Below are 19488 nucleotides of genomic sequence, written 5' to 3' on the forward strand. Positions count from 1 at the left end.
AACTCTCTATTCTTTTCTTTCAACCTGTTTCTGAGTGCTAGGACTTTGGGTTTTTGATCACACTAAGCTCAGAGTTATACCGTCTTAACTTTTGATATGTCTAAATGTCTAATAAGAAAACATTCCGCCTGTTTTCTCTCTTATTCTCTTTCCATTTGTCTTCCTCGTTTTCCTTTCTCTTGTTCCTGTGTATTCTGACAGTTACCTGTCAGAGAAATCAAGGGAAAAGGGTTAGAGTTCCATAGCAAAGGTGACAGCAATACTAAGGAAAAATACAGAGATGCTCTAAGAAAAGCCATACAGATGCCACACACAGACTCGCCAGGAATATCCGATGCTCATAAATAGCCAGTTTTGAAAACAATCCAAAAATCAACAGTGGAGTGAATGAACTTCCTGGAATATCCTGGTAAGGTGCTGTCTACTGACAAGAAGCACTGAGGAGAGAAGAGTAAGCTGCTGACTTCAGCGAGACAAAGGAATTTTGATACAAAGAAGCAAAAAGGGAGGTAGGATATTATGAAGTCATTGTATCCCAAACAGTGTGATACTGTCTTCAAGAGCGGCCACACAGACCAGCAGAAACAGAAGCCGAGCCCAGGAATAATCCCCTGCGTTTACCAGCAAGTTCTCCTGGGCACACTTACTATACAGAGAGGCTCTGGTCCTGATGAAGGAGCCTTTTGCATATGGCACCTAGACTGACAGCTACAAAGGTGGAGTTAGAGAGATAGAAGTATAGCAAACTTCAAGCTTCTTCACAGACGAAGGGCCATCTTTCACGAGTAAAGAGATAGTCTGTAGATTATACCTGCCAACTATGTATTTCTCAATGACTTCATATTCAAAATAGATAAGGGACTCCAACAACTTAAGAGGAAGAAAAGGACCCAATTAAAACATGAACCAAGGGGGGGGGGTTGGGGATTTAGCTCAGTGGTAGAGCGCTCCTGGGTTCGGTCCCCAGCTCCAAAAAAAAAAAAAAAAAAAAAAAAAAAAAACATGAGCCAAGGGACCAAGTAGACAAGTCCCTTAAAATCAATCAGGCGATGATCTTAAAACATTCAACGGCGCTATGGGAAGAATAGATTGAAACATTATCTGTTGGTACTTCATGCCCATCCTGATGGCTGTATCAAATCAAAGATAGCAACATCAACAGAATGCAGAACAAAAAGAGTCTGTGTACGGATGGGAAAGCAAGTGAGTAGAGCTACCATGGGGAACAGTATGGAGGGTCCTGAAAGAAACTGTCATGTGACAGCAAAAATCACTATTTGGTCATATATCCAAAGGAAATGGAATGACTGTATCAAAGACTCCCCATGTCCTCTGCAGCACTAGCCAGAGTCATAGCAACACCAGTGAGCGTTAGGACCCATCAATAGACGGATCGCTTAAATGGGTTAGGAAAATGTCGCACAGACGTGCACACCTTGACATCCAGCCAGCAATAGAAATGGTTGAGATTCGGTCATCTGCAGCATTTTGACTAAACTTGGAAGCCACAGGACAAGTGTATAGAGGATAAGGGCTGGGGTAGGACTGGGGATATTTTGGTTAAGGAAACCTTTAGGGGGCTGGGGATTTGGCTCAGTGGCAGAGCACTTGCCTAGGAAGCGCAAGGCCCTGGGTTCGGTCCCCAGCTCCGAAAAAAAGAACCAAAAAAAAAAAAAAAAAAAAAGGAAACCTTTAGAAGGCCTGTGGTACAACACTGTGACCGTAGTTACTAATATAACGTTACATGGATACAAAAGACTCAATTTCAACTGTTTCCACCATACAAACAAAAGAACATCATTAAGCAACGGGCTGAGGGGATGGCTCAACAGAACGGCCCACTTTTGATCTTTAGCACCACATACAATTAGCTTGATGGTGGAGTATGTAATCCCAAAGTAGAAGGCAGAGATAGGGGGATGGGATTCCAACAAGGAATCCTGTCCAGATTTGTAAACTCTAGGTTCAGTGAGAGACCCTGTCTCAAATAATAGGCTGGAGGGACTAGAGAGATGGCTCAGTGGCTAACAGCACCTTTCTGCTCTTGGAGACCTGCATTTGGATCCCAGCACTCACACCAGGTAGTCCTTCATCTACAGGGCATCTGCCCCTTTGCCTCCATAGGCACTGCTCACACACATGTAATTTTCTTGTTTTAAGGTGGAAAATGATCGAGGACGCCATCTGGCATCAATGTCTGGTCTGCATGTATGTGTGTGGTGGTATGGTTTTTAACTCTATTTAGCTATCTAATGCAATCTGTATTAGATATGATGTAATACCATACATTGTATTTTTAAGTAAAAAATAAATTTTCTAAATAAATTTAGAAAAATTATGGTCTAGTACTATATAAACAAGTCTAAAAGTGTTCGTGGAAATTAAGGGTGGTATGAACTTAATGACCGTGAGCAATTCATTAGATAGATCTCAATTAGAGGAAGACTTACAATACAGAAAAATGTGCAGGAAAGCTAAAAGGCAGAAAATTAAAAGTTGAATCTGTTTTCAAAAATGTTAGACCTTTATGAAGTTTCTCTCTATGAGTTAAAAAAAAAAAACAGAGTCAAGAACTATATGTGGCTTCTTCTTTTCAGTATTTTGATTTTTTATGAATCTTCTCAATGTACCTTCCTTTAAAAACCTTTGTTATTGAAAGAACTGCTTGAAAAATCTCAGCTTATGTTGGTATGGTGTATGGTTTCTTGAGTTAGGCTTACTTTCTTCTGACTTCTGTCAGTTCTGTTGTTTCGTTAGCATTTAAAGTTACACATGGTGTCTCCTTGCTTTCTCTTGCTGTGCAAGACAGAAATTGAGATCGTGGTCATTCCTCATAGTTCACTGAGCAGTTGAAAAATTCGCAAATAGTCCACTCCCAGTTTGAGATTTGGTTACTGACTTCTCAGCGCTCCTAAGCGTGTCTTCTTGACTCTTGCAAGCGAAGGCATTTGAAGGTTTTAAGTCTGGGCTCGACTTGCGTTCCCTGTAGCAGAAACTGTGGTGTTCTGTGGTCACTGCCTACTTAAGCATGAGGCTGCATTTTCTCAGTAGAAAGCTCTGTTCTGGATATCTGGATGTAGCCAGTGTTCCCCATCATATTGGTACAGATTTTCCTTTCGACCTTCTTCTCTAGTTCCTTTCCGTCACTCACTAACAGGACGCGCTTCGAACTTCATGGGGAACTTTGAAATGGTAAAGAAGTGCATTGCTGTTTTAATTGGCAGTCATGTGTGCGCATGCCTGTCAGGGGATGGGTCTGCGGGTGGGAATACAGTGCCTGAGAGGGCCAGAGGTTTCTCCTGTCCTGCAGCTGGAGTCATAAGCAATGGATAAAACAAACACGGGTCCTCTGCAAGAGGAGTATATGCTGCCAGCCGCCGAGGCATCTCTACAGAAGCGACGTATTTGTTTTTAAGGCACGGGAATGCAGATGGCTGAGCTGCAATGTTTTTTGATGATAGAACACGATGATTCAAATCCGAATTAATTTGAAGTCCAGAGGTTACAGGCTTGAGAAGCGATATTTGTTACCATGGATACGAATCATCAGACATATGTTTAGGTTCTTGCCCATATTTTAATTGCGTTGTTTACTTGCTCCTGAGTCGTTGGAGCTCTTCATATGTTTCGAGCATGACGTCACTAATAGACACATGGCTAGCAAAGGCGTTTTTCCACACCATAGGGTGTCTCATGACTCAGGCCACTGTGGACAGAGTCTACTGTGGGATCCAAGACTCTAGAAATAAATATTCTGCCTTAAAGACAAAACGTACCTCCCTTTGCTGTTATCACCTGGAAATGACGGAATGATATTCAGGTTTCATATTAGGCAAACGAGGACAACCGGAGTCCTTGCTGTCCAGGGTTGGTTAGTGTATTGAGTTCCTGTGAAAAGCCCAGGACTGACTGACGTGGATCAGAGGAGACCTACGGGAGTTCTCAACCTCAGAGTCAGGCAGTGTGATTCCCAGAACATCCTTCAAGATCCAAGGTCACTGCGAAGCAGTGCTTGACTCCGAGGCTTAATGAGCTTTTTGCTTTATAAATCCTTGGAATTCCCAGAAGTGAGATATTTTTAGAGATCACCGTTATTACGAACTTTCTGAACACAAAATCCTGCTGGCGTTATTGCGATCATAAAACAGTAAGGGTACTTGTTGTATTTGACCTTTGCACGGCCGATTTCAATCCTAAAAATGAAAATATCTATGCACAATCACCACTAAGGCAAATCTGAAGACATTTTGTTTCAAATCACAAGAAATGGGAAAATAATAAAACCAACAATCATTAAAGCCACAGGACCTAGTAACACAGAATGATCAACACATTAAATACTCACATATTGGATACATAAATGGATGGATTAATACACGAGATATTTTGCCTAATGAAAAACCTCACTTCCAGAATGGCTTGCTCAATCTTTATCCAATATTTCTACTTAGGTATCTGATAAATCCCTGGAAACTAATGTGTAGAACAGTCACTATCATTAACCCATCCTACCTCTCTTTCCCTCTCCCAAGGAATAATCAGGACTTTTCTTCTGTTCAGGCTAAAGACGTGGCAGGTAATTCTTCACTGACTTTGTGACTCACAAGTAAATCTTGTCTTCTGCGTTTAAGAAAACTTCTGTGTTCATTGCTGCACACAGAATTTCTTAGTGCATTATTTCTTACCAGCATCCTATAGCACTCTAGCTGGTCTTTTAAAATTTCTTTTTTTCGGAGCTGGGGACCGAACCCAGGGCCTTGCGCTTCCTAGGTAAGCGCTCTACCACTGAGCTAAATCCCCAGCCCCCTTATTCTTATTTATATGAGTAGTTTTCATGCATGTATGCATGTGTACCACATGTCTGCAGCGCACATGGCGGCGAGGAGAGGGCAACAGATGCCCTGGCACTGGAGTTACAGGTGGCTTTGAGGGACCAGGGTCCTTCAGAAGAGCAGGCAGTGCTCTTAACTACTGAGCCATCTCTCCAGCACCATAGCTGGCTTTCTTTTTATTCTTTTTCTTTTTTTTTTTTATTAATCATTCCATCTGAAATGATATCCTCCTTCCTGGATACCTGTCCACAACCCCCAATTTCCCATCTACCTTCTCCCCCTTCCCCTTTGCCTCTATGAGGGTGCTTTCCCACCCACCCACTCAGTCCTGCCCCACTGCTTCAGCATCCCCCTATGTGGGGTATCAAACCTCCACAGGACCAATGGCCTCCTCTCCCATCGATGTCAGACAAGGCCATCCTCTGCTACATATGTATCTGGAACCATGGGTCCCTCTCTGTATGGCCCATACCTAAACATAATAAAAGCAATATACAGCAAATCAATAACCAACATCAAACCTAATGGAGAGAAACTCAAAGCAACCCCATTAAAATCAGGGACAAGATAAGGCTGCCCACTCTCCCCCTATTTGTTCAATATAGTTCTTGAAGTTCTTGCCCAAGAAGTTAGACAACAAAAAGAAATCAAAGGGATACAAATTGGGAAGGAGAAAGTCAAGATATCACTATTTGCAGGTGATATGATAGTATACATAAGTGACCCCAAAAATTCCACCGGAGAGCTCCTACAGCTGGTTTTCCTAAACTTGCTTCTCCAAGAGCAAGAAACTTGTTTCTTCCACAAACAGCCAAGTTGAGTTTCTCATTTGGACCAACTGTCCTGTCCCCACACCTGGACTCATTCCTGGCTTCTCAGGTTAGAAGCCAAGGTCTCACATCATGTTCGGTGTTCTGCAAAGTTTCCCCTATCAACACTCCTTCTAAACCGTCCATTACACCAGCAGTTCTCAATCCATGGGCCGTGATCCCCTTGGCAAACCTCTATCGCCAAAGGTATTTACATTATGATTCATAATAGTAGCAAAATTACAGTTGTGAACTAGAAATGAAATTAATTTTATGGTTGGGGGTCACCACAACGTGAGGAACTGTAGTACAGGGCCGCAGCCTCTGGAAGGTTGAGAACTGATGCAGTAGAAGTGCCCTTGTCTCCTTGTCCTCATGCACCCACGACACATGGCTGCTTGAAAGCATTTCTGTGTTCATAGCTTCTGCATCCCGAGGACTGGACACAAATGGGGCATAGTCAGAGCATGGTCCCTGTCACATAAATTGATGGATCATCATTATTTTTTGAAACTTTGTGACGTTTGACATTTCCCCCAAACATAATAACCACTTGACAAACACAAGAACAAAAAACACATATTCGAGCATGGTTAGACACTTTAATATTTTGCTCTTAATAAATGACAGAGGTGCATACACAAATCAGCACTGATGTGTAAGATCTGGGTAATAATAAGTTTTAAATTTTATGATTATTTTTTAATCATTGTTTTAAATTTTTTTTTTTACCTAGATGAGTGCTTTGCTAACATGTATGTCTAGGTACCACGTTCATGCCTTGTACTCACAGAGGTCGGGAGAGGTTTCAGATTCCCTCGCACAGAAAGTATGGTCAGTTATGAGCTCCCAATTGGGTACCAAGAACTAGCCTCAGGTTCTCCAGAAGAGACGCTAGTCTTCTTCACTGTCAAGCTAGCCCTCCAGGCTCAATAATAGACAGTTTAATTATTTGGAGCATTTACTCACTAAGTGTAAAATTCACATCGTTTCAAATACACACAAAATAATAAGGCAAATAACATGCAATATAAACACCAGTGTTTTGATGACAACCATTTAAAAATCCCAAAGGATTTGCAGCACACGTGATGCATGACTGCATGGATTTAAGTGTTTAGAACTTAAGCCTTCAAAAATAAATATGGAATACTTAATGAAAGTTGACGGGAGGCATGGAGCACCCCCCTTTACAAAATAAAGTAAACATGCAAATAATGAACTGCCACGAGGAGAGAAAATCACTGTCTTAATGCGGTTCCTGTAAGCGGGACCTGAAGGATTGGCTTGGTGGTTAAAAGTTTTTAGTTGCAATTACAGAGGACACAAGTTCGGGGCTCAGCACCCATGACAGATAACTCGCAGCCACCTGTTACTTCTGTTCCAGGAAATCTGACTCCTGGCACCCATGTACGCGTGGCATGCACCCATACACACACACACACACACACACACACACACACACACACACACGCACGCACGCATGCACGCACGCACACACACACACACACACACACACACAGAGGCAAAATAAATTCTTAAATCAAAAATTCCTACCAGAATGATAAGAAAGTATTGAACAACAAGAGAAAAGAAAGAAAAACTTCTGTGGCTATGGACACCTGCCTTATAGCTGCTGGCAGCTTAAACAAATGAAACTGTAACAGAAAGCTCACAGTATTTACCAGGAGAATTTCTTTCCTAGACCCATCCTGCAGAACAGTTGTTACACTTGCTATGAAAAAAAAATCTGTAGACTTTAATCTACATGATGGATTATTTTTGAAACGTCTCCTAACTTAATTTGTTCTGTTGCAAGGATAGATTTCTACATTGTTCTTTTAGAACAGAAGCTGAGGCGATGTTTGAGGACCAGTGTCAAGGGTAAATACGATCTAGACACAGACTTTAGGGATCAATATGATTTAAGCTACAACTGTTGGGCCAACCTAGAGGATAATAATAAGTAATAAAAAAAATCTAGGAGGTGTATTGTGTGTGTGTGTGTGTGTGTGTGTGTGTGTGTGTGTGTGTTGGGATTTTAGACAAAACGCTTAAAGCATAATCCACAAGAGGAAAAAATATGGTAAGTGGGATCGCACTAAAATTAGAAGCACACTGGTGAGAGGACACAGTGATGGGCCAAAGACAGAGAAAATAATTGCACAGCGCCGCTCGTATGAGAAAAACTTGCTTCTAAAATACACAAAGGATTTTTAAAAACTTAACACTAGGAAAGTAAATAACCCAGTTCCAAAACTGGGGAAAAGACCCAGATAGGCAGGTAAGGAAAGAAGAAACTGATGGGTCAAATACGCATATTAAAGGGTGACTGCATCATTTTTATCATGAAAGAAACGCTAGTCAAAGCACCTACTCCTTACCCACTAGAGTGCCCTGAATCCTTCAGGCTTCAGGGCCATGAGGGCTCTGGAGCAACAAGAATCCCCTACCTATGCTGGTGGGAGTGGCGATGCTCTGACCACTTTGTGAGAGCCTTTGCTACAGTGAGTTACCTGCCTTACAGTTAGCAGTCAGTAGGCTTGGAGTCAACAGGGTTAGTCATTGTCCACAATCTCAGTGCTGCAAGCTAATTGGTAAATATGCTACAGTGTATTAGTGTATCCGTACAATGGAGTAGTGTCCAGGGATTTAAAAGTTGTTTATCAAAACACACACACAGAGAGAGAGAGAGAGAGAGAGAGAGAGAGAGAGAGAGAGAGAGAGAGAGAGAGAGAGAGAGAGAGAGAGAAACATTTTATGCTAAGGAGAAAAAGTTAGCATGACAGGGAATTACTTTCTAATTCACATGCTACACGCTGGGAAAACACAGAGCTGTACAAAGTTCAAAGATTAGTAGCTACCAAGGCTTCAGATGAGTGCGGGGAGTGAGCAAGGGGAAATTGTAGGGCAGTGAATACAAGACATTTTGCTAAGACGATTCTAGAAAGGGGTTCTTTGCCTTCAGCCTCCCTTTCAGAGGCACCCTACGTTGCCGCAGTGGGCATCTGAGAATCTAGAGATTCACTGGGCATCCCCTCTCACTTCAGAATAAAAAGGCTAAGAATACAAAGCCACCAACGCTGATGCTAGGGATGGCGAGGTCTCATTGTGCTGATCAGCCTGGAACACGTCCATTTCCAGATCAAACGGACTGCAAATGGTGGGAGCTCCACACACTCTAAAACCAACGTTAGAATTGGAGGGACTAAAAACTAGAAAGGGGTGAAGAAAAGTCTTCTTTAGGAGGGATGCTAACTAGTGGGAGAGAGTTTCGGATAGGAAAGTTTTCATTCAGTCTACAGTGTATCTCGGCCATGTCCATCCCCCACTCCCTCCCTCTAGCTTCCTTCTCCCTTCCTGCATATCTCCCATCGCTCTCCCAACCTCATGTATTCCTGTTTCTTTTTTATAGCACACTAAGTTCAGTGAGTGGTGCCCACATGCTCACATGTGGGAGATTATCCATTGGATCATGGGCAAATGACCAATGGCTACCCTCTTCCAAAGAAAAGCAATTCACCTTTCTCAGGAGCTGTCAGCTGCCATTAACCCTTCAGCTAGAAGTGGTGCATCCAGAGGACCCCATGCTGGAATTTTAAACTCCTTTTGACTTTTGAAGGTCGTGTGTGGGTATCATATGCTATGGTATTATACTAACAATCTCATATTAACATATTTGCACAGCTATGGCTGCTGTGGACTCAATGTCTTTCATAGCCGAGTCCTTTCTAGAGGCCAGCCTTTCAGTATTCTTCCATATCTGCTGGCTTTTACATTTTCAGTCAGTTCCCATTGGGCTTAGCTGCTTGTCAAAGCTACATGGTAAGACCCTACCGATGAAGGCTTGACACGCTTCGGTTGTAGAACGTTGAGAAATCTGTCTTGAACTGAGCAGAAAATTCTCCTTGCTGGCTAGCTTCCATGGGGACAGAAAGGGCTATGCTGGCTTTTGGAGAAGAAAAGACACTGATAGTCTTACCCAGAGCCAGTGTGACCCATCTGTCTGTCCATGTGTTCCTACTGACACAGTAGTGTAAAGACTATTCTGTTCATGGGGGTAGCCACATATACATATATATATATTTTTTTCAAAGTCCATGGCTGGAAAAGCTATAGGCTATCTGCTAGTGCTGTTTGTTCTTGGTCACACTGTCAGTGTCCCCTTTAAATGTTTATGTTTGTGTACACAGATTTGCACTGCTCTCAACCTCCATCAAGAAGCTTCTCGTGCAGGGATATACTTAATGCAGAGACTGCTACCTGCTAAAGATGTTGAAAATAAGGACCCATGGATGTTCAGGCATCTGTGGAGGGGCCTATGGACCCCCCACCCACTAAAGCTCACGCAACATCTCCAGAATAAGAACTGAACTACATTGTCACCAGTGTAACTAACAATGGATGCAAGCAAGGTTTACGTGGCCGCAGACATCATTAACTAAAGACATAGCCAATGGGGTGGACACACAGCTCCAGAGCAGGCCTGCCACTCCCCTCCTGTTAGCATAAAGGAGAGAATACGCCTTTCTCTTGGGGAGGTTTCCCATCACTACATCATTCCTATGATAAATTCATTCTGTCACATACCTCGGAAGGATGTATTCCTCGGCACGGGGGACAGAAATGTCCCCACAGTTACGAGGTATCGTTGCCGAAAATGTTTAACACAAGTGCACAAAATGCCTCACCAGTTCTCACCTTCCAGGCTGGAGCAAACCTGGCATCTACTGAACTTAGGGGGCAGACAGAGTGGGAACAGTAGATGACGTAGGGCGTGGGGTATTCCATAACATCTGGTGTAGATGCCGTGAAAAAGCCAATGGTATAGATTTAAAGGAAAACGTGAATGGGGCCAAAGAGATGGTTCAACCAGTGAGGGTGCTTATTACCAAGCCCAAGGACCCAAGCTCACTCTCTGGGACCCAAATCATGCAGAGCAACAACTTACTGCTATTTACACACACACACACACACACACACACACACACACACACACACACACAGAGGCATGCACAATTATTAATAATAATAACAATAGTAATAATAAATTTTAGAATATTTTTAAAGGGGTTGGCGAGAGCTTGGAGGTTAAGTGCGCCTCTGCTCTTCAACTCATCCCGTCCCCAGGGAATCTGATCCCCTCTCTGAACCCCACGGAGCACTGTATAGATGGGATGCTCAAAAAACATATGCAGGGAAAATTCAGACACACATAAAAGAATTTAAAAGTAGACTTAAAAAGAAACGACAAAAGGATGTGACTGTTATGTTTAAAGACAAAGCCAACACTGGGCACTCATAGCAAGTGATTAGACTGTGGGAGGGGAAGTCAGCAGGTAAGAGTCACTTTGTGGCTACTTGGGACAGTTCGAAGTGCAGCTGTTAGATGAGGCCGTGGGGTCCCTTTTCATCTTTGGTGCCACTGTGATGTTGAGCCTCGTGAAATATTTAGGAGTCAAGAATGCCATTGTGAACACACCCCCATGCTTCAGAAAAACTACACAGAGAGAACAGATACACGGTCTAAGTGCACACGCATGTGCACGAGACCACGAGTAGTGCAAATTGTGCAGGCAATTGGTGAGATAATTGAAGGTACACAGTTGATCATTTTCTCCTTAAACAATGCCCGGTACAGAATACACAAGAGAATGGTGCAAAGAAGCTGTGTCTGTAGACTAAATTCTATAACCCACATTGGTTCGCTAAAGTTGTCTTAGAGTCACCCCCCGCCCCTCAATCTGTCATCTTCTAATGCAGCTCAAAATTATAGACATGGGGACAGCTCATCTCTAAACACAGCTGCGTTCCTCTGTCAGTAGAGAAGCGATCATTGGTTTTATTACTTTTAAATTTACTATAGCTTAAGAATGCCTTCAAGGCCTGAGAGACTTCACATCACTATGTTTTGAAATGTGCTGCCCTACACTGGATGTGTTTGTCTGTGACTCTTATTGTCATAATGGAGTGTGTGTGTGTGTGTGTGTGTGTGTGTGTGTGTGTGTGTGTGTATGTGTGTGAGAGAGAGAGACAGAGAGAGACAGACAGAGACAGAGACAGAGGGAAGAGGGAGAGAAAGTATGTGAGAGAGAATATATGTGTATATATATGAGAGAGTGTGTGTGTGTTTGTGTGTGCGTGTGAGTGAAAGAATATGTATGAGAGAATATGTATGTGCATATATGTGAGAGAGACAGACAGGCAGAGAAAGTGTGTGTGTGTGTTGGGACACTCTCATTACATACTTCAGGCTGGCTTCAAACCGTTGGAAACCACCCCATCTTAGAACCTAGAATACTAGGGAGACAGGTGTGTGTCACTCTTCCCTGAGTGCTGGGGCTTTGAACTCAGGGATGCATGCTAGACAAGCAGTCTATCTACTCTCCCTCAGCCGCATTTCCAGCTCCTGAAGCTGACATTTACAATTACCCCTATATTCCCACTGGTCTCTGGGCTGTTGAAAGGGGCATTGGATTTGGCCTCAAGGCATGGAATTGAGGGAACCCAGCTGAATGCATAGTCTTGACAATCAGTGTAGGGCAAGACGATGCAGAGGAGCAAGAAGCAAGAAGCAAGCAACCGTGTAAAGAAAGTGAGCCTAAAATAGAAATCATGTGTGTCTCAAAATGTCAGGAGAGCAGGCAGGTTCTACAGGTGTGGTTGGGGCCCTGAGAGCTGCCACTGGTGCCAAGTGTGGTCATAGAACTGGTCTTGGGTGAGGTGCCACCTGCAGAGGGGGCTCAAAGCAAGTTTGAAGGTTTGTGTCCACAGATGTTTTCTTCTGCCTTCACTGGTTCCCTCCCCTGCCTGGAATTTAGAGACAGACATTTAATTGTATAATCCCTAGAACTTGGGAGACTCCTTCCTCATTCTCAGTCTCTTTATGAGAACATGGACTCACTCCAGCTTTCCAAAGGGCTTTGCTCCTACCACTCCTGTATTGAAAACTTCCCCTCGGTCTCACGCCTTCAGTGTGGTTAACTCCAGTAAAACTACTCTTTGCAACTTTCAAGGCAAGTCCATGGAGGGTACAAGATTGGGGGAGCAGGGGGTGTGGAGGGGTGCGAGGATGGGGGATGGATGGGGGATGGAGGATGGGGGTTTATCCTCTGGTTTCTTATGACTCTAGGTCCATACATGGAGATTTTACAAGATCTAACAATGCATAACACTTCTGGTCCATTCCATGGGCTCAGACTTACTCCATTTACTAGCAAGAAAAACGTGAAAATACAGGAAGAAGGCCCAGATATGGGTAATTACTGGAGGAAGGGTCTGTGAAGGGCCTTGTGTTACCTGGATTGTCTTGCAACTCCTGGTCCTCTTGCTTCTGTGTGGAATCCCTGGGACAATGGCAGGGCAGGCCTGTACCACACTGGTGCCAAGAAAGAGCTTTTTGCACCTCAGTTCTAATGCCCTTGACTGTACCCTTATATTTGAGATGGAATCCTGGATTTCCGGCTTCCGGGATTTCTGGCTTCCGGGATCTGTCAATTACTTCCGCCTCCCCCCCCCCCCCCCCCCGAATGCTGCTACTGTCTGTTTCCCTCTTTGCACCTAACCTGTGACATCTTTCCTGCTAGACTGTTAGCTCCCAGAAATCAACTACTGTATCTTCATTTTCCTATTAGGCTCATGATGGCAGGAGTTGAAAAATATATGCTTACTAAATGGCTTAGTAATTAATTGATCCATAATACAAAAGAGAAGAGAATGAATTCATTCTATAAACCGGATTCTGAGGTTGCATCTAAAGAGATTCTGAGGGAACCAGACACGTAATCAGCAAAGTGAATTTGATCTAGAACTCTGACTGTTAATTATTTTAAAGAGATGTTTAAAATGCTGGTACATGAATAAGCATTAAATCTTTTGAAACTAGTCTATTGACTATTGACTATTAGTCTGTTGAGGTATAATTGACTTACAAACGTGTTTTGTAGTGGGGCCGTGGCGCTAACTCAGTCAGTGAAGTGTTTGCCAAGTAAGCATCAGGCTCTTAGTTCAACTCCCAGTGCCTATGTAAAACGGGGGGGGGGGGCGGGGGGAGGAGGGGGAGGGAAGAGGAAGAGTGAGAAGGGAAGGGAAGGGAGACCAGAGGGGGAGGGGAGAAGAGGGAGGAGGGAGAAGGAGGGAAAGGGGGAGGGGGAAGGATGAGGAGGGGGAGGGAGAAGAGGAGGAGGGGAAGGAAGGAGACACACACTCACACACACGCATGCACACACACAGACGGAGAGGGAGAGGGAGACACACACACACACATGGAGAGGGAGAGGGAGACACACACACAGACACAATGACACACAGAGAGAAACAAAATGCACCTTAAATATATTCTATGCACAACTTAATGCGCTTGGAGATAAGTTGAGATCTCTCTATGTCCGTGCTTCTCCACCCTCCTGGTGCTGTGGCCTTTTCATACAAGTCCTCAGGTTGTAGTGAACCTCGACCATACTTCAACCATAAAATTATTTTCACTGCCACTTCATGACTCTAATTTGGTTACTGTTATGAGTTGTAATTTGAATGTCTGATACAGAATATCCGATATGAAACCCCTATCAAAGGGTCATTTGAACCCCAAAGGGGTCACCACCCACAGGTTGAGAACCACTGATCTAAGTAGTTTAATAACTCTTGGTTAATGCAGCTGCACCAAGACCCATATAACTGAAGTTTGTTGAGCTTTGGTAAGTGCTAAAGTGTGACAGGCACCAAAGTAAGAATTTAGGACATCTCCGTCCCAGAGAGATGGTTCCTTTCTGGCTGACTTCATCCACTACATCCAGGCCTTGGAAAACACTGACCCTCTTTTTCACGTGCGGATTTGCAGTTTCCAAAATCTCACATAACTAGAACAATACAGTTTGTGACCTTTTCAGTCTAATTTCCCTTCAGTTAGCACAATGTCTCTCCCTTCAGTCAGCACAATGTCTCTCCCTTCAGTTAGCACAATGTCTCTCCCTTCAGTTAGCACAATGTCTCTCCCTTTTCCAAAGGTTTCCTCTCCATCTTTCTTCAGTCCATCAGTACTGTGCCCCACCCTAACCTCAGTCAACTTCTCATCTTCTCTCACAATTAGATCTCGGAATATTACCAGTGTTACCGTGAAACATGCCTCTTGGTAGAATCCTCACTCATTCGGACAGCGCATTCTCCAAAACTATGATTAATGGCTTTATAATCTGGATACAGTTTCTGGAATCGCCATCCCCAGTTCTCTGCTGTGGCCCATTTACAACCGTTTTTAAGGCGGTGCGTGTTTCAGTGCTATCGTATGCTAGACTCACAGGAGACAGCAAGTGCAAAGTTGTGCGCTTTAAATGAGAAGGAAGGGAGGGTGGGGGAGACGCCATTTCTACTTACCCCATGCTGTGTCTGGTTCAGCCGCAGATCACAGTCAGGTTCTAACCTTGCTTTCCAGCCAAGCTAATGCCAGCCCTCCCGCACAGGATGTTAGAACTTTACAGTGAAACCAGCCACAAAAGCTGGAGGTGAGGAAGACCTAAGTAGAATGACCAGGAAAATACTTTAGAAATTTATCGTTAACAATACTTTATAGAAGAAAATCACGTGTAAAAAAATGTAAGATAAATCACTTAACATTGTTCGAGGGTAATCTAAATATTAGAAACAGCCAGCAATCCTAGCATGGGCCTAAAACAAGGAACATCATCTAAACAATACCAATCTGCCTTCCTAATGTAAGACAGCTTACAATTTGTGTCCAGTGATAAATATCTACCCATATCTTCTTCGGTACATGTTTTCTTGTTTTTAAAATAGATGTTTCTGAGTTAGAAGGAGAACATCTTATGCTGCATTATGTCTCTATATAAGGAGTAAAGTGAAAAAGAAGACGTCTCAGGAATTACTGACAGGAAAAAAGGAGCTTACGGATGGTGCATCTCCACGTGAAGGGGCAAACAAGCCTCGGTGACGTGTCCCGCTGGTTTCCCAGCAGGGCAAGTGGAAGGAGTCTTGGGAGATCAGCCTGCTGTTCACCTGAGAGCTGTCAATCACGTGCATTTGGAAAGACGAGCTTACGAGTTGGAGCTTACGTGTTGTCAACATGTTCTTAGGTGAGAAGTCAGGCCTCGTGTGGGGGAGGGGGAGAGCTAAACAAATGTCCAAATCGACTGAAAACCAAAGTTTTGCCTGCTGTCCTTATCTTGGGAACTCACTCCGTGTAATCTTCAGTTTACACGCGGTAAACACTGTAATCCCAGGGACGTGGCTGGCAGTCTGAACATCCATGGTGAGCTTTCCGAGTGGAGGGATGTTTGATGGTTCCTGACTTAAGGTTTCCTTCTCCCTGCATGTAATCTACACAAAGCAAATTATTGGTCAGCGAGAAGCCCCCATCTGAACAGCTGATACTGAAACTGCTGATGGCCTTGCAAGTTATTTCAGTCCTGGAGGGACCATCCTAGAACTGCATCAGAGCCGTCTCCTGGGCCACAGCTGAAGTTCATTGGCCATGGCAGTGCAGGAGTCCCTCTTGACTCGTCATTAGGACTCTCCCAGGGAATCTAGCTACTTTCTCTGGCTGCTATCACCCCTGTTTGTATGTGAAGGATAGCTGTGACCCACAAAGGCAAGGACGGAGTTTAACATATTTAGAAAAAGACTATTTCTTCCCATCAAACAAATAAATAGGTAAGTCCGCATCTTCCAGACTTCGTCAGTCTTTCAGATCACTAACTAATAATTGTCATCACTTATTGGAGTAAATAGCCTTCTTTCACTCTGCGGGCTGTTTCATTTTAAATTCAGTGCACAAGGTGGGCCATTTCGTTCCCGTGTTCATCTTTCTTCAGACAGGGTAACATCTAGCAAACACAATTATCTGAGCCCTTTTTAGGGAGCAGCATGCTCGAGACACGGAAACCCAATGGATACTTTCAGGCAACCGGTGACCAAAATGACTGGGCACACTAATGCCACCTGGGGCCGTTCTTGTTGGGAGAGTTGAAACTAGTTTAGTAAGATTTAACCTATTTTAGAAATACTGCAGTGGAAAACCAGCTAGTGGTTTTCTGAAGAAGCATACCACGAACAACGTCACGTATTCTTAGCGGGAGTCGCTGCTGAGAATTTGCAATCCTGTTATTGGTTTAGATTTAATAGCAAACGAGACTATTTTTTTCCCTATGTAAAATGTTTACCTCTGGAAAGGAACTCTTCTATGATAACCAAATAAAACTTCCTGTCTTCAGGCCATGGAGTCACATGCCGCTGATGGAATATTAATCATGCTAATTACTAATGCTTGCCTGGGTCTCCATGCACTAACCACTTAATGTTGCTCCTGCCCTAAAGTGCTTCACGTGCACAGCTGTACGAGTGCAGCAGGGCTCAGCAATTTGTGATTTAACCGAGCAGAGAGAAGGGAAAAGCACCCAACGAACTAAAGAATATTTGAATTACGCAATATTTTTCAAAGCGTCTTTTACACTTATAAGATTAATATTTGACCAAAATTGCTCTCTAATGCCTAAAATAGATCACACACACACACACTCACCCACACACACAAACCCACCCACACACACCCCCACACCCCCACACCCACACTCCCCCCCCACACATACACACACACACATACACACACATACACACACACATACACACACATACACACACATACACACACACATACACACATACACCCCCCCCACACACATGCATACACACACACACACACACGCACGCACGTGCACGCGCGCACACACGCGCACGCGCGCACACACACACGTATATGCACAATTAACCTTACATATGTGTTTAATTTTTTAATTCACATACGAATACGAAAATAAAACTCTATTTAAAAGAATAATTGCTGGCGTCTTGTGAGTACCACTTAGGCCCCAACCTGAGCGTCTCTGTCTGGAAATTAGATCGCTGTGGAGACTCTTTGATGAAGGTAGAAATGGAAGGCCACTTTGAAAAGCTTCAAAATAAAAGAAAGAAAAAAAAAACATATCGAACCGAAGGCCTCGAAAGTGCAGCTCTAAGGATCCATTTCTTAGAAAGCCCTCGAGTCTGGCCGGGGAGAGAGAGAGAGAGAGAGAGAGCATGAAAGTCAAGCCAACAAAGGACAGGCACAGGGGCGCTGAGCAGAGCCCGTCAGGGAGAGTGGGCTGTGTATTGAGAGAGCTTCCGGGGCCAGTAGGGGAAACATTCGCACACAAGCCCAGAGCGTTGTTCTGTTTTTTGAAGGACCGTTAGTGTCTCTAGCTACTCATGCAAAAATTCCCAATCCAAACCTTTACTTTCCAATCCCCCTGCAGAGAAAGATAAGCACACGCAGTACCTCCTGTCTCACGGCAAGCCACTATTCCTCAGCTGTGCCCGGGAGAACAGGTGCCGCCCTCCTAAGTGCACCAGCGAGGTGCCCTTTCCTGTCACCTGGTGCCACACTTTGAAGGATAAAAACAAAGTTCCATTACCTCGGGACACGCCCAGGACATTGAGGTGATAAAAAGAAACGACTTAATATTGTGCATACCACTTTTCTTTTAAAAAAAAAAAAAGAGTTGCCTTTCAAAACCTACACAAAACCTCTAGAGACCAATAAGTAGACACGAGACAGTGCAAGGAAGCCATTGCCTGAGACTCTAAAGCCTTGGATTAGTTACTCATAGATAATTCAGAGTACTTAGTGTCTTCACACACAGAGGGAACATATAACACACATATTCTAAATATGTCTAAAATACTGTGAGTTAGGTGTGGGTATTACGACAAACGGGGGCAACTCAGAGAATTACTCACAATTTTCTGAGGTGAGTGTGGGGCTGGGGGCACATGAGATTCGCCCCCCTCTTTTGGAAAACATTTAAGTGTCACGTGTCACTAGTGGCTATGAGTACAAGGGCAAAGGAACGGGGGTTGAGAAGGACCTGGGATAAGAGGCAGAGGGGAAATCCCCGCAAACACATCCTCCTAGGAGACTCTGGAGGGGCTGAGGCGGAGCGTGGTCTGGGGGCTGCCTAGCAATGGGAAGCGAGCAGGCCCTGGTGGGAGGACCTGAGATCTGCACTTGAGGAGTTCCTTGCTCTGAGACAGAACATCCCTGTTGCTAGGGGCCGCTGAGGGCTGCGGAGCCCGGGCAGCTCCCTCTGCACGCCGACCCCTGCCTCCCGTGGCAACCGCTGTAGCTGTGGCGCAGAGCCTCGCCCACTGCCATCCCCACCCTCTCCATCCTTAGCCATTAAGCGACGCCGGCTCCTGGAACGTTCTAGCAGGAGTCAGGCACAGAAGAGGAGAGCGATCCATCCGGAGGCGCAGGAGGACCTGCCAGGCGACATGCGGCCGCCTGGAGCCGCCCGGGCGCCCGAGGTCTAAGGCTGCCAGCCGGGACTGGTCATTTTAAGCGCCACGGGGACCCGCTGGCGCTGCCATCCCTCCCGGGTTCCTGGTCGCGCCACGATGGGGCACCTGCCTAGGGAAAGGCGCGGGGGCCGCCGCCTGCTACCTCTGCTCGGGCTCTTTGTGCTGCTCAAGGTAGGGACCCCCCCCCCCCCCCAGTCCTCCGAGATGGGGATCCATCCCGCCGTGGGGAGCTGCGCGCTCAGGGTGCGGTAGCCAGGCGGGGAGCGCCAGCCGCGCACGCTTTGTCCTCAGCGCGGTGCCGGGTGGGCTGCGGGGCTGCGGGTGGAAAGATCTGGAAGTTTGAGCCTTCCAGTTGTCGCCCTTTGTACTCTGCCACCTCAGTGACAGGCTTGCGGGATAGGGCTTTCTCAGGCAAAAAGGAGGGCACTTTCTTTTAGTGGTCCCCACTGCACCCCAATGCCACTTCACCTTCGCGCCCTCCCCCAGTGGAGCCTCGGTAA

General features: G+C 44.8%; 1 protein-coding gene across 4 annotated transcripts in view; it reads left to right on the top strand.

Annotated features, from left to right (window-relative positions):
* The first annotated feature begins 18730 nt into the window (after nucleotides 1–18730).
* Nucleotides 18731–19488, top strand: part of Ptpro (protein tyrosine phosphatase, receptor type, O) — a 210925-nt gene continuing 210167 nt past the window's right edge. For 2 of the 4 annotated variants that reach the window (XM_087659075.1, XM_087659076.1), the window contains exon 1: nucleotides 18739–19159. In XM_087659075.1, coding sequence (XP_087515201.1) covers nucleotides 19085–19159 — 75 coding nt within the window. In that variant the 5' untranslated portion in view covers nucleotides 18739–19084. 4 annotated transcript variants of the gene reach the window in all.

The sequence above is a fragment of the Rattus norvegicus genome, chromosome 4 (genome assembly GCF_021556685.1).
Source record: "Rattus norvegicus strain SHRSP/BbbUtx chromosome 4, alternate assembly SHRSP_T2T, whole genome shotgun sequence".
In the NCBI taxonomy this organism is placed as follows: Eukaryota; Metazoa; Chordata; class Mammalia; order Rodentia; family Muridae; genus Rattus; species Rattus norvegicus.